General features: G+C 43.1%; 2 protein-coding genes across 2 annotated transcripts; both read left to right on the forward strand.

The window, feature by feature from the left end:
- The first annotated feature begins 904 nt into the window (after window positions 1–904).
- LOC121487851 (crossover junction endonuclease MUS81-like) lies at window positions 905–1,718 on the forward strand. Its single transcript, XM_041749910.1, has one exon. It carries the CDS (start codon window positions 905–907, stop codon window positions 1,616–1,618), a length of 714 nt encoding a protein of 237 aa, XP_041605844.1. The 3' UTR covers window positions 1,619–1,718.
- A 5,611-nt stretch (window positions 1,719–7,329) lies between these two features.
- On the forward strand, window positions 7,330–9,039 carry ZNF648 (zinc finger protein 648). Its single transcript, XM_041746554.1, has one exon. It carries the CDS (start codon window positions 7,330–7,332, stop codon window positions 9,037–9,039), a length of 1,710 nt encoding a protein of 569 aa, XP_041602488.1.
- The last annotated feature ends 17,888 nt before the right edge of the window (window positions 9,040–26,927 follow it).

Genomic DNA, 26,927 nt, shown 5'->3' on the forward strand with positions numbered 1-26,927 from the left:
ACTCATCAGGATGGTGAAGTCTTATGTACAGAAAAGGCGCACGACACCTCAAAGCAGGATTTCTAAGATGGCTAAGGGGACATCTCAGGGTAGGTGACTCAGGGAGACATTATTTCTCAGTGCAGGTAGCAGCATCCAAGCCACTCCTCATTCATTGCTAGATGGCCTAGCCTGTACCAGAGAGATGGTAACACCCGTGTGCCTTGAAAATCAAGGAGGAAACAAAATGGGCAAGTTAATTTAGAAGTCCCATGACATATAGTAATTAATTGTTACAGATTCTAGAAATAAAGCATGATGAGAAACAGGCTATTCAGGCTGGACACCAATAGGTAGGCATTCAATGGAACCACAGTCTCTTTGGGCAGCTGTACTGAGGGAAGAGGTCTTTTGGGGGAGTGACTGCGGTGACCACACATACACAGGTCACACAGCCTTGGGATGGAGGGACTAAGAGTTTTCAGAGGGAAATGAGGGTGCAGCCAGGTAGAGGACCAACATGTAGGCTTAGAAGGGACCCTGTATGGGCCACTTGTGCTGTAGTGGTTAAGAGTGTGACCCCGATATGTCAGAATCAAATCACAGCTCCACTATGTAGCTAATGTACCAAGCTGTGCCTCACTATCCTGTCTGTGAATGGGAATAACACTGATAGAAGCTACTCCATCAAAATGTGGTGAAGATTAGTGAACATACATCATCACAGTGAAGCTGGAAATGGGGAGGGATGCATGGAGGCTGACCTAAGCCCCAGCTCTCACCTCCACATGCCCCTCCTGAGGAGTTTAGCTGCTTCCTTGCCAAAGGGGGTCTGAAGTCCAAGCTTGTACAATATGGCCACTTGGGAAATTTTGAGCAACAATGTTGGGATGTGGGTTTGTGGCAACACCATCTGATAGTTGCTATGGGACCCAGAGACCCAGCAAGACCTGGGGAGCTCGTCCTGGACCACATCGTGGAGCGCAAACGGCTAGATGATCTGTGTAGCAGCATCGTAGATGGCCGCTTCCGAGAGCAGAAGTTCCGGCTGAAGCGCTGTGGTCTGGGGCACAGAGTATACCTGGTGGAGGAGCATGGCTCTGCACACCACCTTAGCCTTCCTGAGAGCACGCTGCTGCAGGCTGTCACCAACACTCAGGTCATCGATGGCTTCTTTGTGAAGCGCACAGCAGACATCAAGGAGTCAGCTGCCTACCTGGCCCTCTTGACGCTGGGCTTGCAGAGGCTCTACCAGGGCCATACCCTACGCAGTCGCCCCTGGGGAACCTCAGGGGATCCTGAATCAAGGCCTGGGCCCTCCCCACATCCTCTCTGCTCACTCCTCACCTTCAGTGACTTCAACGCGGGAGCCATGAAGAACAAGGCCCAGTGTGTGCAGGAGGTGTTCCTCAGGCAGCTGATGCAGGTGCGGGGAGTGAGTGGGGAGAAGGCAGCAGCCATAGTGGGCCAGTACAGCACCCCTGCCAGCCTCCTGGCCGCCTATGATGCCTGTGTCACCCCCAAGGAACAGGAAATGCTGCTGAGCACCATCAAGTGTGGTCGACTGCAGAGGAATCTGGGGCCTGCTCTGAGCAGAATCTTTTCCCAGCTCTACTGCTGCTACAGCCCTCTGACCTGAGCCATCCCGTGAGGCCAACTACACCACCCCCCCCCCCCGCCTTCATGGGCTAGCCAGCCTTTTAAGCCACTGGTCTACAATAAAAATATAAGTATTTGCAAAAAAAAAAAAAAAAAAAAAAAAAAAAAAAAAAATGGGAGATGCTATGGGAGATGCTTTATTTTATTTTTTAAAGATTTTATTTATTTATTCATGAGAAATACAGACAGAGAGACAGAGACATAGGCAAAGGGAGAAGCAGGTTCCTTGTGGGAAGCCTGACGTGGGACTCAATCCCAGGACCCCATGATCACGACCTGAGCCAAAGGCAGATGCTCAACCACAGAGCCACCCAGGTGTCTGCAGATATTTTATTTTAAGGGTCTATTTTCCCCTCCTTCACCACTCCCACTAACACCAATGGTTCTCAACCTTTCTTGGATCATGGCCCCTTTGAGAAATATGTGATTGCTAAGGATCTTATTGCCCAAACCGTGCATATCCACATAGCTGTAGCATTCCGCACTTTACTTCAGTGGTTCTATGGACATGAGGATTAAATCCTGTTCTAAACTTCAGACTCAACGACCTAGAGGGATCTCTGCTGTCTGTCTCCTGCCTCTGCAGCCACAGCTATACAACTCCAAGGCACAGATAGGCCTGCTTTTCTGGATCATACTCTGAAAATCGCTGTTCAGAAAAATGTGTTAGGTGTCAGTATTGCTGTCAGAGTTACAGTCCTAACAAGGCCATGGGGATACAAAAGGAGCCCAATGAGCCATGTCTTCCCTAGAAACACCAACAGCATCAGTAGTAGCAGTGAAAGCAGCTGACTTTTCTGGGCATAACTATGTGTCAGACACTGAGCTAAGCTCTTTACATACATTTTCATATCTGACCTTCCAAGGCCTCCAAGATAGGGATGGCATCATTTGATGCCATAAAATGGGGATTCTCATTTTACTGATGAGGAGCTAAGACACAGAGTGGTTAAGTAACTCACTCAAAGTCACACAGCTAGTGAGTGGTAAGATTTAAACCCAGTCCCAGGGATCCCTGGGTGGCGCAGCGGTTTGGCACCTGCCTTTGGCCCAGGGTACGATCCTGGAGACCCAGGATCGAATCCCACATCAGGCTCCCGGTGCATGGAGCCTGCTTCTCCCTCTGCCTATGTCTCTGCCTCTCTCTCTCTCTCTCTCTCTCTCTGTGTGTGTGTGACTATCATAAATAAAAATTAAAAAAAAAATAAACCCAGTCCCAGAACCCTGCTGTCAACCAGTGGCCACCTAGGGACATCACAAGTACCATACTCCCTTCTCTTAATTTAGTGTCCTGAGCTATCACCCTAATGAAGCCACATTAGACTTGAGTGGGTATAAATTCTGGACACAGTGAATCTCATTTCCTGGGGCATTTTTTTCCTCCAAATGAATGAATGGGAACGAATACTGAAGATGAAGAGAGGTCCCAGACAGGCCTACCATTCATCTGACTAAGGAGATAAAACAATTTCCCCACATCCCAACCCAGCAAAATGATGATGGGCATCTCTGACCCAATGACTATTTCAGAAAATTCTGGGAACACCCCTGCCCAAACTGCAGCTCGACAAAATGCGGGCACCAGAAAAGGGGAGGTAGGAAGATAGTTCACCCTATCCTGCCTCCCAGAGAGGGAAAAAGCATGCTTCCCCAGGAAGCTGGTGTGTGACAGTGGCCTGTGGACAGATCAGGGCAGGACTGAAGGAGGGACTGCTTCCTCTGCTGGGAAGAAGCAATGAGAGTGAGCAGGAGGGAAGGGCCACCTGCAGGAGGGCTGAGCAACCTTTCTGAGGGAGGAGGGAGGCTGGAGGGAGGCTCTGGCAGGAGGGGAGGCGGGAGCAGAGGGAAGGCAGGATCGTTCAGGCAGTGAGAGAGGGCAGCCCCGCTCTATTTCCCAGGCTGCTCTCTGGGATGCAGGCAGGAAGGTTGAGTGTATTACACTGGCCCCACCTCCTGAAGCTCTCTCTGCAGCTGCTGGACTGGACACAAAAGCGTGAGGGACAGAGACACCATCTCTGCTGATCTGTACCAAAGTCTGGTTCCAGGTGCTGAGAGGCCACATGTGACAGAAGCCAGCGTGGGGGACTCGCACAGCTGTCTGCATTTCCCAGGTAAGCAACTATTTGTGTCAGAGCCAAAGGTAGAGAGCAAGGCCTCAAGGCAGAGAAGGCGGGAGGTGACTGCCCTGGGATGGCCCTAGAACAATCTGTGGAGGGAATGCAGGAAGAGGGGCCGGGGCCAGATCTGGAACAAACCCTCAGGCCAGGCTTCTGCAAGGTGTCACTGTATGAGGTAAGTATGCTGGAGGCTGCATTTGGGCCAGTCCTGGCTGGCAAAGGTGGTGGAAGTTCCAGGAAAGGGCTGTGCTCTGACAGCCTCTGGGGTCAGCATATCTGGAGAGCAGAAGGGCCAGCCACACCGTGGCACCAGTGTTCCTTCCGGACCAGGAACATTTGTGTAGACTTGGCCAGAAAATCCCACCCTGAGCCCCTGCCTTCCTCTTGGTCTCGGTGGTCAAGAGAGGACCTCTGGCAGCTACAGAAGGAGGAAAGCAGGATTTATTCCCTAGGACTGTGGATTTGGACAGGGGAGGGATTTCCCATGTGAAAAGACAATCTGCTGTGAGCTAGCAGAGCACCGCATGCTGCCCTGAGGAAGCCCACCTGTGGCCCAGAGGACAGGGAATGAGACTCGTTTGTAAAATAGGGTCCGTGTGCTGGAGGTGGGGTGGGGGTGCGCGACGTAGGTGGTCTGCAAGCAGTTCCATCTGAATACACCAGAAGGGTTGTTCCAGAGAAAGAAAGAAGCCTAAGAAGTCTGTTTCAATCACATCCAGTGTCCCTTTGCTGTACCCGCTGGTGGACCAGTCCCTGATCGGGCGTGCTGGCCTGAGTAAGTCACGCTAAGCTGGCCAGCGCTGTGTCCCCTCTGTTAACCAGACATACACACACGCACACAGCCACTCTTCTAAGAACCAGTGTGCTGAAAATACATCAAGCTTGGTTTCCTGTCAAAGGATATGCCAGCCACACTCTGACATGTTAAGGGGATAGAGAGAAAGAGGTCAGAGGGAGGGAGTGGCCCCTGGGCTTTTAGGCCGCAAAGGGACAAAAGATGCTGAACCCCAGACACCATGGCATTGTGTCCTCCCTCCATCTGTGGCTTCTGCTTCCAAGTACACAGTGAGGATTCCTCCCTACTGCTCCCCTCCTACACACACACACACACACACACACACACACACATTCACATTAAGTGGATTTATGATCAGGCCAGAGCTGGGAGAAGGACAGTTTGAGGAGGTGGGGCTAGGATATGACTTTATTATGTGAACCTTGGCCACCAAACTGCTGCGAGTGTCCATCTAGCTCCCTCCCCAAGGTCCTGCTGAGGGGCAGAGGAGCTCCCAGTATACGGGACAAGGCACTAGTCACTGAGTGCCAGCCGTGTGCCAGAGCTTCCCCCAGACTACACAGTAGGTGTATTATCTTCCATCTTCCCAATGAAGAAAACAAGGCTCTGAGACACTTGTTGATGCACAAGCATAGGATTTTGAGTGTCTGATACGCCTCAAACCTTGAATGAATGACTACCTCTTGCGAGGACGGGTGATAGAACACCTCCTGCCTTATGGGGAATGCATCAGAGCCGCCAAGTGCAGACATTGCTCCCCTCATCCCGCCTGAGAAAGTGGAAGGTGGGCAGGGGAGGAAAGAAGGATTTTCCAAAAGTAAACACTCAGTGACTAATACTCTTGACCACCCCAGGCAACAGTCTCCACAGCCTGTGTCCTGGCCTCTTTCTCTGTGGAGGGCAGTTTGGGTCAACGAGAGCAGGGAGGAGCCCCGTGGTGAGGCCCTGCAGCCAAGACTCCTTGGCCCAGAAAACACAAGGGGCTTTGATGCCTTGCAGCAGGCAGTGGCTCTCCCCCAGGATGCTGTGGCTGCTCTTGGGCAGGGCCCAGCCCCAGGGCAGGCCTCAGTCTGGAGGCCACATCTGGGAGGTAGTACCTACAGCTCTAGGTCTAACACAGTGGCCTCAGAGTTAAAGAGATGCCTCGGGGCTGCTGTCACTGAGCAGAGTGGCCTTGGGCTGGTAGGAAACCTCTAGACCCCACTATCGGGGTCTGTAAGATGGGGAGAATAATAAAAGAGTAACAACATCTCGTAAAGGTTGCTGGGAAGAATAAATGAAACCACGCTTGTGAGGTGCTCAGCATTTTCCTGTCTTGTGATCTCTGCCCAGAAAGTAAAACTACTAGCATTACCCACTCTGATATTACCAGAAGGTTCCCTCCAGACAAAAGCAAACGGCAGCCCTCTGGTCAGAAACTGCCCCTCACCCCCCCGCCTGCAGGAGCCTGTCTCTCACTCCAGCCACTCCTGTAAGATGGATTGCTCACACACACAATCCCTATTAGCCAACCCTAGCAGGCTTTCTCCGTGTCTTCAAGCTAAAATAAAATCACTTACAAAATAAAACTCAAAGGCTTCCTTGTCTCACGGCTTGCTGTCAAAACCCTAAGTCTATGCCTCTCAAATCAGGATACTTGCACCCCTGGGGGTAGGTAGGGTTTGCCAGAAATACATGAGGCTGTGGGATAAATATGGCACACATAAGGAAAAGTTAAATGTTTCAACTGAACGTAAGTCCAAACACTATCTTTGTAAAAAAAAAAGGGGGGGGGGAGTACTTAGTGGAAAAGAAAAAATACATGATAAATGTGTATATACATATATACATACATGTGTGTATGATTTAGCTAAATTAAAAATATGTAAATACAACATTGTAGGCCCACTATACTTCAATAATAAGAAATGTTTCTGTGAGAATACATAAGAACAAAAGATAAATATTAGACAAACAAAAAACCCCACCTATGACTTAGAATGTAAATTCTCATGAATACTTAAGATGAAACGACATTTCAAAGATAGTTCAAGCTTCTCTAAGGACCCACCCACCCTCATCAGGATGCATATGTTCACCTTCTCCCCTTCATTGCAAAATCCCAAGAAGCCCTGCTTCAGCAGTATCTTCTTGGGAACATCCTGGTGTGTTCCCTGACCTGCCCCCATTCTCCCAGGGGCTGCTCCCTGTCTTTGGCTGACACTGCCACACAACGCAGAGCCTGGGAGGTGGCCCCAGCTGACACCACCCAGGGATGGTAGACTTGCACACCTGGCAGGGACATCAAGTCCCGGCCTGGTTTCCAGTGTCCCAGGTGGGCCGACAGTTTCCGGAGCCCGAGGACCAGACCTTGCTTCCTGCCCTCTCCTCTAGTCTTCCCCCATGCTCATAGAAAAGCCACCTGGCCAGCAGTTGGGGTTTGAGCCCCCTTGACAGGGCAGGGCCCAACTGGTACTGGGCAAATGTCCCACTCTTGCCATCCCTGACAGCACTGTCTCCTGGAGCTTCTAGTAAGTGGACCTTTAAAGGGATTAAGGATAACTGTGTGGGTTTTTTTCAGAAAGCCCCAGCTCCTCCTTCGCCAGTGGGGCACAACAGTGGGGCTGGCACAGCTACCAGCTGGAAAGAGATCTGTGGTGAGAACCTCAGGCCCCGTGGCCATGAAGGAGATTAAGTATATTCTTTGTGATTTCCTCTTCATACCTTCCTTTTTGCAGGGACCCTGAGCCAAGCAAAGGTTGTGCCCAGGAGGAGCAGGAATAGAAGTGCCTGAACATCATGACACAGGTGGACCCCCAGGAAAGGTGGGGCAAGGTATCTGCTCTGTCCAACTTGACGGAGGAAGCTCATGACGCCCGGGTGCTGAGTGTGAGCTTAGAGAGAGAGGATGAAGATGGTGGGGAGGCAGGAGACAAAGGGAGCACTGGGGACCCTGATCACCAGGCCTGTCCAAGCAGCAGCTCCCAAGTGACTCAAGACAATCCTGACCTGCCATGGCATCATCCACCCAGCGAGTCAGAGAAATCCTCTAGCTCCTTCAGTGCGGGGGCCATGGGGAAGGAACCGATGGTGATGCCTGAGAAGAAGGCCAGCTGGGGAAGAGAAGAGTCCAACATCACGCAGACCCAGGACCCCCCTGGACCAGGCGCAGCTCCTGGGACCCTCCCCAGCGACCTCTCACGTAAGCTGTCAGGCCGGACGCAACCGCTTAGGGACTCGCTACCTGTAGGAGATGATGGAGACTCCAGGGCAAACCTGGACGCTGCCTTGGGGGTCGCGTCCAATTTCCCTGAGACGGGAAGATATTTCTGCGCACAGAGAGGCATAGACACGTCCCCAGACGACTCCTCTCTGATGTGTTTCCCCAAGCCGGGGAGCAGCTGCGACCTCCCCACGCAAGAGACTCGCGCACCGGCCCAGGGGTCGGCGCCCCCAGCGGGCCTGGCAGCAGCGGTGCGGGCCAAAGCGCGCATCGGCAGAAAGGGCCAGAACCCGGAGGGTGTGCGCCAGGGCGCGCAGGGGGAGGCGCACCCCTATAAGTGCCTGCGGGGAGGAAGAGCCTTCCGGAAGCCCAGCAGCCCGCTGAGTCCCTCGCAGCCGCGGGGCACCAAGCCTCACACCTGCGAGCTGTGCGGGAAGGCCTACTCCCACCGGGGCACGCTCCAGCAGCACCGGCGCCTGCACACGGGCGAGCGGCCCTACCAGTGCCCCTTCTGCGACAAGGCCTACACCTGGTCCTCGGACCACCGCAAGCACATCCGCACCCACACGGGCGAGAAACCCTACCCCTGCCCCGACTGCGGGAAGGCCTTCGTGCGCTCCTCCGACCTGCGCAAACACCAGCGCAACATGCACAGCAACGACAAGCCCTTCCCGTGTGCCGAGTGCGGTCTGACCTTCAACAAGCCGCTGTCGCTGTTGCGCCACCAGCGCACGCACCTGGGCGAGAAGCCCTTCCGCTGCCCGGCTTGCGACAGGGAGTTCGCCGTGGCCAGCCGGATGATGGAGCACCAGCGTGTGCACTCGGGCGAGCGGCCCTTCCCGTGCCCCACCTGCGGCAAGTGCTTCACCAAATCCTCCAACCTGATCGAGCACCAGACGCTGCACACCGGCCAGAGGCCCTTCAAGTGCGCCGACTGCGGCGTGGCCTTCGCGCAGCCCTCGCGCCTCGTGCGCCACCAGCGCATCCACACTGGCGAGAGGCCCTTTCCTTGCGCCCAGTGTGGCCAGGCCTTTGCCCGCTCGTCCACGCTGAAGCGGCACCAGCAGATCCACTCTGGGGAGAAGGGCTTCCTCTGTGCCGAGTGTGGCAGGGCCTTCCGCATTGCCTCGGAGCTGGCCCAGCACATTCGGGTGCACAACGGGGAGAGGCCTTACCAGTGTGAGGACTGCGGCCAGGCCTTCACCAGGTCCAATCACCTCCAGCGCCACCGAGCCAAGCACAGTACCTGCAAGAAGGAGCCCATCCCCTCCTCCTCTGATGAGTGAGGGCTCCAGCAGCTAACTCTCAGGGAAGGTGAAGACACTTGGCGACCTCATTGCCTGGAACCCTCCTGCATGGACAAGCCGATGCGCATGGTATCGTCCTCGCCCCACCGGTCAGCCTTTCCTCCCAGGGCGTCACCGGCGGTGGGGTGATCCGTTTGATTTATGTGTTTGATCTCTTGTGTAAAAAGTAACAGGAGGGCTGGCACCCAAGTGTGTGGTTTCATTATCAGTCTTTCTTCTGAATCTCAGAGGTCATATTCAGTTGGAAAGGGGTAAGAAAAAGTAGTGAGGACTGGTCAAGAGTTGAGTTCCTTGGTTGGGGGATCCCCGTGGATTGGGGATTATATCTTGGGCACTGTGCAAGCCGACAAGGATACTGTGAAGAAAAAGATTGTCCTGTCCTGCCCTCAAAGCCATGTGCAAATACTAAGAAGGCATCAAGGACCAGTCCTCTTGGGAAGAAGGGTACTTTTCAGTTTTTACATGAATAAAGGAATCCCCAGAAGTGGTCTCTGTGAGCAACTTTTCCAAAGCAGCAAAGCCTCCCTGGAGTTATCCAGACCCAGCCAGACAGTACATCATTTCTTTTTTTATTATTATTATAAAAGTATTTCTTATTGGTGTTCAATTTGCCAACATACAGAATAACACCCAGTGCTCATCCCGTCAAGAGCCCACCTCAGTGACCGTCACCCAGTCACCCCCACCCCTGCCCACCTCCCCTTCCACCACCCCTAGTTCCTTTCCCAGAGTTAGGAGTCTTTCATGTTCTGTCTCCCTTTCTGATATTTCCCATCATTTCACTTTCCTACCAAAATCCTTTACCCTTGGGAAATGAGTCTTGGCTTTGAAGTAGAGAAGGCCTTTATCGAAAAGAGAGGGGAGTTTATGTCCTAAGTTTTGGAACCAGTTATTCTTTAAGTCCAAAACAACCTCTGAAAAAGAAGTCCATTCCTCTTTAGAACCAAATTTAGTAAGCTGGATTTAATCTGAATCTCACCCACAAAATTTACTTGTGTCTCCTGTCTGGCCACCCCTTTTCCTGTTCCGACATATGGGGACTTAAACCATATGTAATTTACAGAGAATAATATGCCCATTTACGGAGAGATATATAACATTTCTCCAAATGGGCTTGACCATAATTCAAGAAACCTCTTAGATTTAAATTTTCCAGATCATTAGCTCCAATTTGAAGTAAACAAAATAAAATACCTCTTGCCTAAGTGCCAATTGGTTTGTCTTTGTTTCAAAGTCTGAAAAACAGATTTGGAAACCCATATGACTCAAAAATGCTCTCTAATGAGGTTATTTGAAATCTGTGTATTACCAACAGCTATTCTTCAAAATGTATTGATTTTCTATAGTTTAAAGTCAGTAGTTCTTAACTCTGGATGCCAACTGTGAAGAATCCATTCCATGACTTCACAGAGTTCCCTTGATGCACAGGGGCAAACAGCACTTCTAATCTTACCAAAGTTAAATAAGATAGTCTATAAGAACATATATAGTATAGTACTCTCCTTTTATGGATATCTTAAGTGGATTCCTAAAATTGCCACCAAAGGGTGCCAAATCTGAATTTCTCTTGAATTCCATCTTGACACATGGGGGCCAGAGAGAAGTGATATATGTTGTACTTTGACAAAGGTAACCTTAATTAAAACAGTTCTGACTGCATGCCTGGAGGTTTTTGGTCTTAACTCCCTCAAGTTAAGACTTAAGTGGTTGGCACATCAGACCAACAGAATTATCTGGTTCAGGGTCTGGCATGAGGGCCAGTGGTTGTGTTATGAGTCCATCCCCATCATTTACCAGTGATATGACCTTGGCTTCAGATTCTGTACCTGTATAGGCTAATTAGGCATGATAATAATGGGGCAATAAAAGTTGGAGTTATCCTGCCAGGAAAGGAAATTTAACTGACAGCATGGGTATTACATTGGTAGAGAAGTCATAAAAATGAACCGTAGCCTCTTGATTATGAACAGAGTAAAGACTAGTTAGTATATGTTTCCTGGGTAACCAGTGAAATCTTTGAAGACTAGAGTCATTATTTCTTTTCTTTGTATTTTTTTAAAAGATGGTTGTTAATACAGTTTTAATAATTAAAACATTTAATTTGCTTCTATACATTGTTAAGTCAGTTTTCCCCCAAAAAACAAGTTCATAGAAGGGCTGTGTAGACGTTACCTGAGCTGTTTGTTAACCATATAACTTGCTGAATCCTAGCTTTGAATATTGAAACAGGTCTTCAGTGCATCTTGGATTCTAATTTTTTTAAGCTTCCCATGTGTTCTGATGCACAACCAAGATGAGACCCACTGGTATAATTAATTATTAGTGATAATTAAATTTTATCATCTAATAAGCAGATAAAATGAAAATAGGCGGGCAATTGGGATGAGGTCATAATAGAATGAGAGTAAAAATAGGCTCAAACTGCTGGAATACCTCCTGACTTGGATATGGTGGACTCAAACTAGCAAGCAGATTTTGATGTCGTCTCATAGTCTCATTTCTGCAGTTGAGACACAGTACTTAGGTACAGCTTCCAGATGGGCACACCTTTGGGGAGAGAATGGGTGTCCTTTTTCTTAAGAGGCAGGAAAAATTAGATTAGCTCCTGCTGGGTATCTTTGGAGCAACATACTGTGTTTCTGGAATATAAGGGAATATAATAGACTGAATAGACTGAAAATAAGTTCATTAATCCTTCAGTGGCATCACATAACCAAGTCACATTTTAAGGAAAATTCTCACAACCAGTCTTTTCTCACACCAGCTGCAAGGGTCATGTTGAATAGGTATTGCAGGGGAATGCAGTCCCCTTATTACAGCCACAGGTTACTGGGCTTCTGGAAAGTGGTGCTCAAGTGGAAGGCCACAGTACATGGAGTGGAGAAACAAATACAAAAGAGAAGCCAAACAGCTACAAAGTCGCATGGCACAAATTCTGCCTGGTAATGTCTTCCCATCCAAAGTGGAAGCAGTAAGTCCTTTGTTTTCAGAAGAATCAGTGTTTGAGTAATGTTATTCTGGCTCAAATGGTTACCACAGATAATAGTGAGGTACTTTTCTAGTTTTCTACAAACCTTCACATCACAGCAGGTAATCTTATTTCCCTGTTCTGTAATTAAAAATCAGAGCAGGACCTCCTTTGTGATAGAATTTAAAGCTTCTCTCTAGACTAGTGCTATTTCCTCAGTTTAGTTTGACAAAATTAATTTGGATATACCAAATAAAAATGATCATTTTTAAGATTCCACTTAATAAACATTCCCTTGATATATTCACCAGAGTCCACAATCATCATGATTCACATCCTTTGGATGATAGTGATAATAGTTAGCACTTACACAGTATTTAGTGTCCCAGGGACTGTTTTAAGTGTTTCATATATATTAACTATTTAAACATTAAGGTAAAACCTATGGTGATTATTGTCCTTATTTTTAAGATGAGGAGATCAAGAGACAAAGAAGTTATATTGCCCAAGATATCATAGCTAGAGTGTAGCATAATGACGATAGGCATCAAGTGGAGCCATTTAAGGGCTCCAGAGACTGTACTGTTAACCACAGGGCCAACTGCCTCTGTTTGGCATAGAACACTCTGCAGTTATTGGTGACATGCATTTTAAAGTAGGTGACCATAAATTCAAGAGAAGAAAAAGGTTGAAACACAGCACAGCAGTGTTCATGGCATAACCCAGGAAGAAAGACCTATGGATTACTTAAAAATGGATTTGGGAGAGCCTGGGTTGGCAGCTAGTAATCATTAATCCTTAGAGAAGTTGTCAACAACCCAGCCAGGAGAAAGGGATTTGAGTTAAAGGAGCTATTGTTCCTTGAAGGCCCACCAATGTCTTATTCACTGACTAACAAAACGTTCTGTGTCTATGCCATACACAGAAAAATACACCAGCAATGAGTCTTGACACTCAACATTGACACAAAATTTTATCATCCAAATGCATGCCCATTAAACAACTATATCACCTCTGATATGAACCCAACAGATCACCCAGGAGTTCCAACTAGGCCTTAACAACTCTTACAGGGAAGGAAATCATCAATTCAATTGATAGAATACTCAAGCAGATGTCATTGCTAGACTCAGAACTAGATTTGGATTACAAACTCAATGACCTGTGAAAATATTGCCAATGATAGAATGACAATGTTTCAGCAAGCTAGAAAATGGTGTCTTTTTAAAGTTGAGAAGGAAGCTCATTTTTAACATCAGTTGCCCTCTCTCCATTCTGCATAAAACCATGCCGGAACAATTAAAAATTTTCCACAATGACTGGGTGATATTTTTCCATGTTTTCTCCTTAACCATTTCCCACACCCTCGGTCAAATTGGCTCAGAGTTTCACTGTCTCAGGAGTGTCAGGCACTCAGTAGATTGGTTCAATGAATAAATGGAACTTCTATAAAAACCTAAGCTATGCTTAAGATTTAAAGTAAAATAGACCCCTCTGTAAAGCAAAGAGGATCTAGAGGAGGCTGAGGACAAGGAGGGAAAGCAAGGATCTTCTGTGGTAGTTCAGATGAAGTCAAGGACAAATGAAGTTAGTAAATAAGATGAAGAGATGCCCAAGATTTCAGAGGTGGAGTCAATAAAGTGTGGTGACAGGATAATAACGGCTACCATTCAGTGAACACACTTTAGGGGTTTGGCACTACCTCCATTATCCCAACTAACCCTTACAATGATCTGTTATGAGAGACCTTTGAAAAATATTCCCACATGGGATATGCAATTGTTTTTTTTTTTACTAGGAGAGCAGGTAAAAGTAATAGGTCTTGGCTATTGTCTATCAGTATTCTTAAGCAAGGGTCACTAAGGTCTGTGTGCTCTTTCTAAGAAATAGGTTGCATATCTGTCACAAGGAGAACATGCAGCAAATCCTCCACCTTTTGGGTTAGAAATCATGCTTGCTTACATTTTTATTTTTTCTGCAGTTGTGGTGGTTTAAAAAATATACCCACACAAGTGTCCATCAAGGGATAAATGGATAAAGAAGTTATGGTGCATGCGTGCGCGCGTGCGTGCGCACACACACACACACACACACACACACACAATGGAATATTAGTTAGCCAGAGAAAGAAGGAAATCTCTCATTTGTGACAACACAGATAGACATGTTGAGGGTATTATGTGTGCTAAATGATGTAAGTAAGACTGAGAAAGACAAATGCTGTATGATATCAATTATATGTGCAACCTAAAAAAGTCAAACTTCCATGCTCTAACTTCCAGATAGAGTAGTGGTTGCCAGAGGCTGGGGGTGGGGGGAATTGGGGAATATTGGTCAAAGGGTACAAACTTTCAGCTATAAGATGAATGAGACCTGAGGATCTAATGTAAAACATGGTGACTGTAGGTGATAACACTGTATTGTATAACTGAAATATGTTAAGAGAGTAGAAGTTAAGTGTTTTCATACATACACACACACACAAAAAGATAAATATGTGAGGTGATGGATGTGTTAACTAAATGGGGAGAGCCCTTTCACAATATATATGTGTATCAAATCACCACAATGTATACTTTAAATATCTACAGTTTTATATGTCAATAATACCTCAATAAAGCTGAAATTTCTTAAAAAAACAAAGAATTTAAAAATTAAATAAAAATAGAAAATATGTTCACAAAGTCTTTGATACTCCTCCTTTAAGAAGTGATCCTAATCTCTCTCCTTTTCTATGTAGGCTGGACTCAGTGACTCAGTTCTAATGAATGAATTAAAATAGAAATGTTGGTATACAACTTTTCAGGCTAGATCATAAAGTGCATTGTGGCTTCCATAGCTTTCTCTCTCGCTCTTTTTCTCTCTCTCCCTCTCTTTCTCTCCTGCCTCCCCCCCATTACTTGTTCTGAGGGAAGCCAGTCACCATGTCATGAGCAGCCTTATAAAGAGGCCCTTGTGGTGAGGAAATCTGCTAACAGCCACATCGGTGAGCTTGTAGGGGACCCTTTAGCTCCAGCCAAGAGTTCAAATGACTATTGACCTGGCTGACTACTTGATTGAAACCTCATGAGAGACCCAAAGCCAAAACTATCTATCTAAGTGGCTCCCGAGTTCCTAATCCTTGGAAACTGTGTGTAATAATAAATGCTTGTTATTTTAAGCTGCAAAGTTTTGGTTGGTAATTTGTTAATGCAGCAATAGCTAACAAGCCATAATATAGAGAATAACTTGCTCCTAATGAGTAATAATCATTAGATGTCACCATGAGCCCTAAGAAAGCTGACAGAGAGGTTGGACACATCTCCACTTCCTGTCACCACATTTCCCTCTACCACCAGTCAAGGGTTACCATGAAGCCTGGCAGAGGCTCATCTGGTGTTCAGGAAACCCTTGTGTCATCTGCACCATTGCCAAGTGAGCCATCCTAACTCTAGGAGCCAGTAAAAAGGACCCTCTGGGAAGAGGTCAGAAGCACTGTGGGTAATATCTGGACACCAGCACTACATTTGATAAGGGATGGCAAGAATGAAATCCTTTTGATTATTTTTTTTTCTCTTAATACTGCAATTCCAAATTCCAACTGCAATTCCACTTATCCATGGAGATAGATGAACTAAGCATGGTCTTCTCTAGAAAATGGAGAAATCTCTAATTCTTTAGAATCTAGAATACAGTCCTATGAAAGTAGTGTTATCTCTGCTTTTCAGATAAGAAAACAAAGTTGTGGAAAGCATAAGAAACACATCCAAGATCACTTAGCTAGGAAGCATGGAACCAGACCACCAGCTCAGATCTGCGCAGCTGTACTGCTTCTATCACAAAGTGAGGGCAGGAGTGTGGCTCTGAGGTCAAGCCCCAGGCTTCTCCCTTGGCTCACTGGGCAGTCAGTCAGTGTTCCTTCTGCTATTCACACTATCTCTTCTCCTAACCTGATTTGTTCCCACTGCCCTGCCTTCAGCTTCCTGTAAGTACCACAGTTAGCCTTCCTCATTTCTCCTTCTCACCCTCACCTTAGAACTCCCATCTTCAAGGACTAAGGGGGTTAATTAGGGAGAGTTGTTGGATAAGAAGGTAATGTAGACACAGATGTGAGGCAACAGAAGCCCCTCTTTGGTGCTTCTCAATTCACTCCTCAATTCACGTTCCTGAAAGTGGTGGGAAAAAATACATAGATACCTAGTTTTTCCATTTTGAGACTTCAAAAGAGGGATTTTAGGCATTAAAGGAGGGAGATATTTGGGAGAGTCACCTCCCTGCTACTTCTGAAATCTACAAGACATATATCTGGAAACATATATTTAATAATTCTCTGTCAACCTGGGACTTGTGTAACTCTTAACAGACAGCACAGAGATGTAGTTAATGCACATCTTGTGTTTCCCTGTGTAATTAGGTCCACAATCATAATGCCTGGATGTTTGCATATGCAGAGTTTCCTCTGGCTATGTAACAAAGTATTGCAACCTAAGTAGCTCCCAACAAAACTTATCTCCTTGGCATTCTGGAAGACAGAAGTCTGAAATCAGTATCACTGGGCTAAAATCAAGGTGTCGGCAGGGCCAAGCTCCCCACCCTCAACCTCCAGAGGATCTAGGGGAGAATCTGTTCCTTCTCTATTCCAGCTTCTGGTAGATTCCAGCATCCTTGACTTTTGACTGCATTATTCCAGTCTCTGTCTCCATAGTCATACCATCTTCCTTTCTGTCTGTGTCAAATTTGTCTGCCTTTCTCCTATAAGGACACTATGATGGCATTTAGAGTTCACCCACATAACCCAGGAAACCTCCCCATCTCAAAATCCTTTATCACATCTGTCAACCTCCTGCCCCCTTTTTAAGAGGTAACATTTTCAGGTTCCAAGGATTAACACCTTTAAGTACTATCTTTAGGTGGCTCCTGTTCAGCTTGCTGTGCTACTGCAAAACAAATGGTATCTGGTCCTTCTTGTAACCATGAACATTAAGTGATCATCACTTATTTCACTTCAGGTAACTAAAAGGACAGTAGAAATATAACTTGTCCTGTCACTTAAGCAAATAAATTTTGGAACTGCAGTGGATTTTAGAGATCACTATTTTATAAGTGAAGAAGCTGCAAATTGCACAGCTCCCAGTGGTAGTACAGAGCTTTTTCTATTCTACTAGATCCTCTTTTTTCTTTTAATGTGGTTTGATTTCTATCCTTTAAATTTACTAATGATCATAACCTTAATGGGATCTGTTAATTTCAAAAATTATGGTAGATTTAAATGATACTTAGAACAGATATTTAGATGGAAGTGTTTACATTTTATTTTTGTACTAATAAAATGGCTTTAGGATTTCAATTCTCTGTCTATAGCCATTTCTGTCTTCTGAGAGCTATCCATCATTCCCATTTCCATCTCAATGAAACGATCTACTTAAGGTTTCAAGTTATTCCATCAGCATATTGCTTATTTCAGATTGTTTTCTACCATCACCACTTATTACCTGGGTAAAGATGGAAAGCAAAAAGAAGTTTGCAATTTTAGCATGCGATTTTTCAAATTCTTCTTCCTTCAAATTTCAAAAAATCTTAAAACACACACCATGCAAAAGAGGTTAATGCCAATGTAATTACAAATGTAAAATAAGGCATTTATTAGGGGTATTATTTAAAGATGGTGCTTTTGTAATGATATGTCAGTTCTGAGAGAATCCATAAAGAGCTACAGACAATGATGAAATTAGAGTGAAGACTCAAAGTCACTCCACAAATTTTGTAAAGTAGCCCTGTACCCTTTCTTGAATCACAGGCTCTTTGAGAATCCAATGAAAGCTATGATTCCTATCAAAATAATCCATATCACTATTTTCCTTTGGGATTTCAGGGATCCACAGATTTTTTTAAAGCCCATCAACTGGCTTGAACTTAAGAATCTCTGTTAGATTGATTCCCCTTCAAATATGTGTCCAGCACCCTAACCCAAGAACTTAAGTCAGTTAAAATTGGAAAGGACTATAGCAGATTTACAAAGTAAGCTGACCAAAGATGCTCTTTTGGATGATTTTTAAGAAGGAAAAAACAAACAGGAGATAATGAAGACAACTCATACTCCAAAAGGGTGAGTAGATTTCTTAAAATATGAAAATGAATTCACTATAATATGGGAAGTTAGCCCTATTCTCTTTTACAAAGGTAACGACTACTCCTGGAATATATAAAATTTGTACATGTAGTTTGAAAAAGTTACACGTACATCCAAATAAGTACTGTAACAGCTTTAAAACATTTTATTTTTGAAATATGTGACAATTAATGACAAAAATAAATAAAATTACCAAATTACTCGAGGGAAGAGGCTACGTATGCATCCCGAACTGCATGCAAAACAGCACAGGCATTACTATAGTAGAAAAATCCAATAAAGACTAGTCCTGAAAGGATCAAGCAGAACACTAAATTATGAAAAAGGCCAGCCTTCTTGATAAGGAATCTGCCAACTATAAAAACTCACGTAATTGTCATTAATAACATCATTATCTGCACCTGAAAATACTTACTTTACTCTTGCTGGAAATGACCATAGCATTTTTCAGGGGAAAAGAAACCACATTCTTAGATTTATTTTAAACCATCCATGACAGGGCAGAGTCGGGAAAAACCTGGACTAAGTTAGTGACCACAATAGAAAGCTTGATTTAGTTAATAGATCTTAATGGAGATTTAAAAAAAAAAAAAAAAAGGTGATGATAAATTTAACAGTTCCAGCCACCAGGATTCCTCCACTTTATGAAGCTGTTCCTGCCTCCTCAGAGCACTGACTCAGTAAAAGAATGACCACAGTTAGCCCAGGAATATTGTTTCTCTCCAGTATGAATCCGCTGATGGGGCTGTAGAGATGCCCACTTGGTGAAGGTTCCTCCACAGTCATCACAGCACAGGGGGTGTTTGTTCTCCAGAGTGTTTGTTGGTATTTTTTTACCAGCTGGACAAAGGCCAAGATTCTTGGCACTTGTATGGCTTGACCTGCTGATAAATCACCTTATGTTTAGATGGAAGGTTTGTTTTCCAAGATCTTGCAACAAATAGGACAAATGTACAGTTTGGAGTCCTCTTTTCCTTTGTCAGTCATCTGCACTGTGATAGTTCTGATGCACAGTGTAGCAGGAGTTTCTCACAGCACCGTTTCCTGCAGCCATATTAGAATACTCTATGCTGTGTATGTTACACCAGTGCCTCCACACATCTGCTGTGAAGATGAAACCTTTATCACATTCGGGGCACTTATGGGCTGGTCCCTAGAATGAATCGATTTATGCATGTGTAGGTTGGCAGCCCACAAGAATTCCTTGCTACAGATGGAACAGTAGTAAGAACGTTCCCCTACAAGATTCTGCACGTGCTCCCCAAGTCCTGAAAAGAGGTTCTTATGTTGATAAAAGCAATCTTTTCCAGAGATTGGCTTTAGGTCTTCATCAAATGGGTCAATAAGGATAATATTTTTAGGATGCCTGAGTGGCTCAGTGGTTGAGTGTCTGCCTTTGGCTCAGGTTGGGGTCCAGGGATTGAGCCCTGAATCAGGCACCCTGCAGGGAGCCTGCTTCTCCCTCTGCCTATGTTTCAGCCTCTCTCTGTGTGTCTCTCATGAATAGATAAATAAAATCTTTTAGAAAAGAATAATATTTTCAGGTTGTACTACAAAGCTGTGGTCATCAAAACAGTGTGGTACTGGCACAAAAACAGACACATAGATCAATGGAACAGAATAGAGAACCCAGAAGTGGACCCTGAAATGTACGGTCATCTAATATTCGATAAAGGAGGAAAGACTATCCATTGGAAGAAAGACAGTCTCTTCAATAAATGGTGCTGGGAAAATTGGACATCCACATGCAGAAGAATGAAACTGGACCACTCTCTTTCACCATACACAAGGATAAACTCAAAATGGATGAGAGATCTAAATGTGAGACAAGATTCCATCAAAATCCTAGAGGAGAACACAGGCAACACCCTTTTTGAACTTGGCCACAGTAACTTCTTGCAAGATACATCCACAAAGGCAAAAGAAACAAAAGCAAAAATGAACTATTGGGACTTCATCAAGATAAGAAGCTTTTGCACAGCAAAGGATACAGTCAACAAAACTAAAAGACAACCTACAGAATGGGAGAAGATATTTGCAAATGACATATCAGATAAAGGGCTAGTTTCCAAAATCTATAAAGAACTTATTAAACTCAACACCAAGGAAACAAACAATCCAATCATGAAATGGGCAAAAGGCATGAACAGAAATCTCACCAAAGAAGACATACACATGGCCAACAAGCACATGAGAAAATGCTCTGCATCACTTGCCATCAGGGAAATACAAATCAAAACCACAATGAGATACCACCTCACACCAGTGAGAATGGGGAAAATTAACAAGGCAGGAAACAACAAATGTTGGAGAGGATGTGGAGAAAAGGGAACCCTCTTACACTGTTGGTGGGAATGTGAACTGGTGCAGCCACTCTGGAAAACTGTGTGGAGGTTCCTCAAAGAGTTAAAAATAGACCTGCCCTACGACCCAGCAATTGCACTGTTGGGGATTTACCCCAAAGATTCAGATGCAATGAAACGTCGGGACACCTGCACCCAGATGTTTCTATCAGCAATGGCCACAATAGCCAAACTGTGGAAGGAGCCTCGGTGTCCATCGAAAGATGAATGGATAAAGAAGATGTGGTTTATGTATACAATGGAATATTACTCAGCAATTAGAAACGACAAATACCCACCATTTGCTTCAGCGTGGATGGAACTGGAGGGTATTATGCTGAGTGAAATAAGTCAATCGGAGAAGGACAAACAGTGTATGTTCTCATTCATTTGGGGAATATGAATAATAGTGAAAGGGAATATAAAGGAAGGGAAAAGAAATGTTGGGAAATATCAGGAAGGGAGACAGAACATAAAGACTCCTAACTCGGGGAAACGAACTAGGGGTGGTGGAAGGGGAGGAGGGCAGGTGTTGGAGGGGAATGGGTGACGGGCACTGAGGTGGACACTTGACGGGATGAGCACTGGGTGTTTTTCTGTATGTTGGTAAATTGAACACCAATAAAAGTTAATTGAATTGTAAAAAAAAAAAAAAAAAGAATAATATTTTCATCATCCTCTGCAGGATCTTTGAGGTTCTTCTGGGTTCCCAGAGGATTATAGTTCTAAGTCCTCATGCTATAAATCAAAGGAACTAGAAGTGACAGAGACTCCTGCAGAGATTTCACTCTGTAAGTGGTAGTTTCATTATTTTCCTCATTTCACATTGAGTTCCACCAGAAGCTCTTGCCGACCTAAGGAATCCACAGAGAGACAGCCAGCCCTGGAGAGTGGCAAAGACTCTTCTTGAAGTTCCAGATGGAGGTTTGATTTCTGATGCATCTTCCCCAGGCTGGACCTCATTCACCTGAAGATGACTTTTCTGTATCCTGGGGATCTCCTAACTGCCATGCTACCTCCATGCCCTCCTTGGGCCCTGGACTAGTCATTGTTCTTGGCTTTTTGTTGAGGTTCAGTCCTTTGGTCTTACATAATTTCTAAACAGATTTGAGATAGCTTCATTTCATCTTTTAAAAAGTCTAAGGGGGAAAAGATAACTTTTATTCACAGAGTTAGTTAAAATTTACTCTAGAACTACAAAATTATTTGTTTTTCTAAACAGTTAAATAGTTTCTAATTCTACAAAGCATTGCCTGAATTTCAGCAGGATGGTGTTATGAGTTTACAATTTAACCCCCACTCCCAAAATTCATGGCAATGCAATGGTAAATAACATAGAACAAGAGAAAAAATTTAAAATACAGCTGTGCTCAGAAGCAAGATTAAAATCCTCATGGACCATAATTGATTGGAAACAATATAGTAATTGGGGCTAAAGATGTACATCTGTTGGTTTTTGGATCAGAGAATTGGTGGATGTGACTGGGAATATAATTCTTAAATTATGTGTAAGTGAAATAAATAGTGGAGCTGGGCTGGAAGAAAATGTGATCCCAGTCTGTGAGATGGCTTATGTAAAGCTTCACACCTGGAATAGCAGGTAGAACTAGGTACAGTGTCTTAACCAGGATACAAACAAGATTGTTGGAAATAGGGGTACCTGGGTGGCTCAGTGGTTGAGCATCTGCCTTTGGCTCAGGTCATGATCCCGGGGTCCTGGGATTGAGCCCTGCATCAGGCTTCCTGCAGGGAGCCTATTTCTTCCTCTGCCTCTCTCTGTGTCTCTCATGAATAAATAAATAAAATCTTTTAAAAAATTGGTGGGAAAGATACTATAGAAAACAGTGGAATAAAGGATCACAATCAAAGCTGATCCTTTGAATGCACTAATCAAAAAGAGAAACACTAGTAAAACTGTAAAAGGGAAAAGGAGACCACAAAAATATTAGAAATTAAAAAGACAAATTATATTTACAGTAGAAAGCTTGAGAACTAGGACAGAATAAATAATTCAATAAATTAAACAACCTGATGCCCACAAATACAAAAACTTAAGTGAAATGGAAAACTTTCCACAAGACTATAAATCATCCAAGTGGCATCAAAAGGATAAAAACTTAAATAAAATTTTAAAAATAAACAATAAACTTAAAAAATAATCCATTGTTTAAAATCTTCGTTCTAAACCTAAACAAACACCAAACAAAAACAAAAACAGTTGGGCTTATGTGCTTTTAAACTAACTCCACCAAATCTTCAAAGAACACTATTCTTTTCTAATGTAAGCCATCCTAGAGAAGAATAAAAAAAAGAGAAGGCAACTTTTATATCAAGACTGGATTAGGACAAAAAAAAAGAAAAAAAGAAAATCATGGCCAAATCTCATTTATAAATACAAATACAAAAATCCTAAGTAAATATTAGCATATCAAATCCAGCATGAAAAATGTAAATACAAAGCCAACAAATGAACAATCAAAACAAAGCACATCATGACTTGCAAATGGCAATATTTCATTCTTTTTTATGGCTGACCAATATATATATATTGTGATATATATACATCATATCCTCTTTATCCATTCATCAGTTGATGGACATGGGTTGCTTCCATATCTTAGCTATTGTAAATAATGCTGCTATAAACATAGGGGTGCATGTGTCCCTTTGAACTATTGTTTTTGTATTATTTGAGTAAATACCCACTAGAGCAATTGTTGGATTCTAAGGAAGTTCTATTTTTAACTTTTTGAGGAACTTCCATACTGGTTTCCACAGTGGCTTCACCAGTTTGCATTCCCAGCAACAGTGCATGACAGTTCCTTTTTTCCCACATCCTTACCATTACCTGTTGTTTCTTATACTGTTGATTTTAGCCATTCTGACAGGTGTGAGGTGATATCTTATTGTAATTTCAGTGTGCATTTCCCTGATGATGTGTATACTTGTAATGAGCACAGAGTGATGTATAGAATTGTATAGAATTGTTGAACCACTATTTTGTCCACCAAACTAACATAGCACGGTATGTTAACTAACAAATTAAAATAAATACTTAAAGATTAAGTAAAACAAAGTAGAAAAAAAACAAAAAACAAATAAAAAACTTACATTATGACTAAGAAGAGCTATCCCCCAAATAAACATAAAGATATTTCAACATCAAGAAATTTTATTGAAATAATTTACCACATTAACTGATTAAACTAAAAGAAATGTAGGATCACCTCAACAAATATGATAGAAAATATATTCACTAGAAATAAATAAAAAATAAAATTCACTAGAAATTCATGATAAAAACTCTTAGAAACTATGAAATAAAAAGATACTTCTTTGGAATTCCTTGAGAATAGCTTAAGACAAAGACCAAAGTACTAAATACTTTATTTGGGAGATGATCCCAAGAAGCAGCAGTGAGATTTCAGGAAGAATGAAACAAGCAAGGAAAGTAAGCCAATAAAAGGGTTTGCTATCAAGATTACTTCTATAAGCAACAAGGTCTCAATATTTATTTATTTTTTTTATTTTTTTTTATTTATTTATGATAGTCACAGAGAGAGAGAGAGAGAGAGAGAGAGGCAGAGATACAGGCAGAGGGAGAAGCAGGCTCTATGCACCGGGAGCCCGATGTGGGATTCGATCCCGGGTCTCCAGGATCGCGCCCTGGGCCAAAGGCAGGCGCCAAACCGCTGCGCCACCCAGGGATCCCGGTCTCAATATTTATATCACTGAGACCCCTAGAGGCATGGGAGGAATTGCCCATCAGAGAAAGTAAAGACTAGGGACTGGGGCATTCATCCATGAGCTCCCAATCACCATTGATTGAGAGGTGACTCCAGGAGAATTAACATCCCTAACCCACCACTTCTAGAATGTATCCTCCCACAAGGACTGAGTGGGCTCCTGTGGTTTCTGAAAAAGCTTGCCAGTGCAAAGGAGGCCTCTGGGAAAAAAAAAATCACCAGAGACACCTGCATACACTTGAAGTGAGATGCTGTTAGCATGAGTCAACAATGTTCACAATAGATGCAGATGAAATTAGAGATGTGATGTTAAGTACCAAAAATGTCTGCTACAGTTACCTAACAAAAGTCTACAACCAACATCACAATGGTGAAACTCTTTAAAGACAGGAACAAGACAAGGAAGCCTCTTCTTCTTTTTTTTTTTTTAAAGATTTTATTCATTTATTCATGAGAGACATAGTGAAACAGAGGCAGAGACACAGGCAGAGGGAGAGGTAGGCTTCATGTAGGGAGCCCAATGTGAGACCTGATCCCGGAACTCCAGGATCACACTCTGACCCGAAGGCAGACACTTCACTGCTAAGCCACCTGGGCATCCCGGGAGCCTCTTCTTATGAGTATTACTATTTAATACTGTGTGTGAGACCTATCTGACCCTATAAATCAATAACAAAAAAGAAGTGCAAAAAATTGAAAGAAAGGGATACATTTTTTTTATTTGTAGATGATACATCTATCCACAAAAAGAGTCTTAGAAATTGACAAACCTTTGGAACTAGACACAAGATTAACCTATAGGAATCAGGAGATTTTTTATATGTCATTAATAATCAATTTAAAACAAAAACAGGTAATATGCACATTAGCAATAAAACCATTGTGATATTTGAGAATAAAACCCTGTAAAAGATGAGCAGGGTTCATGGAGAAAATTATAAAATGTTATAAAGAACATAGTGTAGAACTTGACGTAGACAAGACAGATCAGATTCATGTTCATAGTGGGAAGAACCCAACATCATAAAAATTACATTATTTGTAATTTAATCCACCAAGTCAATGGTCTTCCAAACCCCAGTATGAATGTTTATGGATCATAAAGGCCCACAGATAATCAAAATTATTTGGGGGAAGGCGATAAAAAGAAACAAGGAGGGGTAGCCTGACTAGTTAGTAAGACATATGATACAACAAGTAATTTTGGAGTAATCATGTCAGTTTTATATTGATATAAGGATAGACAAATAGATAACAAAACTGAATAGAGAACTCAGAAAAAGATCCAAGTATATGTAGGCTCTCAGTATATGAGCAGGGATTGCAAATTAGTGGAGAAAGAACAAGTTATTCAATAATGGTGTTGGGAGAACCAGATGTACTGATAGAAAAAAAATAATCAGATTTCTTCATCAGCACATAAAGGATTAAATACATAACTGTGAAAAACAAAATGTTACAACTATGAGAAGTAACCATAAGAGATCTTTAAGCACAGAGAATTTATTTTAACAAGACGCCAAAGGAATCCTGAAGGAAACTATGGTAGAATTAGATTACATTAAAATTTTAAAGATCTGCAAAACAAAGAGTAGCATAAGTAAATGTAAAAGACAAGTGAGATTTGGAAGGACATTTATGACAGATTATTGTCAAATAACTCAGCTGAAACAAAGACAAATAGACAAAGGATTATGAAAAAATAATTCTAAAAGAAGAAACTCAAATTGCCAATGAACATAGGAAAAGGTGCTCAATGTCAAGATCCATCAAAATAAAATGCAATTCCATTTCATGCCCATTAGACTGAAAAACTTTTAAAAATCGACAACCTCCTGATGTGATTCACTGAGAACACAACTTCACTTATACCATATTTCCACCCAAAATGCATAACTGAATCTAATCATGCACAAACCATTAGGCAAATCCAAATTTAGGACCAGGACACAAAATAACTGGTCTGTACTCTTCAAATATGTCAATGTCATGAAAAAGAAAAACAGTAAGAAACTTTTTCAGATTAAAGGAGACTTAGACAAGACAACTAAGCTCAATATGTGTTGAGTCAGAAAACAATGCTAGAGAGGACTTGATGGGAAATGGTGATATTCTATACCAATTTTAAGTTTCCTAAATTTGATAACTGTACCATGGTTACAAAAGAAAATGCCTTTGTTCTTGGAAGCTACATATGGAAGTACTTAGGACTGACAAGTCATAATGTCTGCAACATTCAAATGGCTCAGAAAAAATTATGTAAATAAAATATAAATATATGTGAAGGAAAGGAGAGGAAAGAGGGAAGAAAAGAAAGAGAGAAAGAGAAAGAAAGCAAATGTAGCAAAAGTATTAATAGTTGGTGAACCTATGTGGAACTTACACAGGAGGTCATTATACCATTCTAGCAACTATTCTGCTGGTTTAAAATTTTTTCAAAATAAAATGTTAAAGACATATGTTCATATCAAGTGTTAGTAAAGATGTAGGGAAATGGAAATTTTCATCATCTGCTAGAAGAAATTCAAATTACTACAGTTCTTTGGATACTAATAATAATAACAATGTGGTATTATATTGATATATAATCATATGATATGATGATAATATATTAATATAAGTAAAACTGTATATATCTATATCCTATAATCTAACAATTCAAATAGAATGTGAGAAGATAATAGAATTTCATATTCATTCAT

Source organism: Vulpes lagopus, chromosome 1, assembly GCF_018345385.1.
Source record: "Vulpes lagopus strain Blue_001 chromosome 1, ASM1834538v1, whole genome shotgun sequence".
Classification (NCBI taxonomy): domain Eukaryota; kingdom Metazoa; phylum Chordata; class Mammalia; order Carnivora; family Canidae; genus Vulpes; species Vulpes lagopus.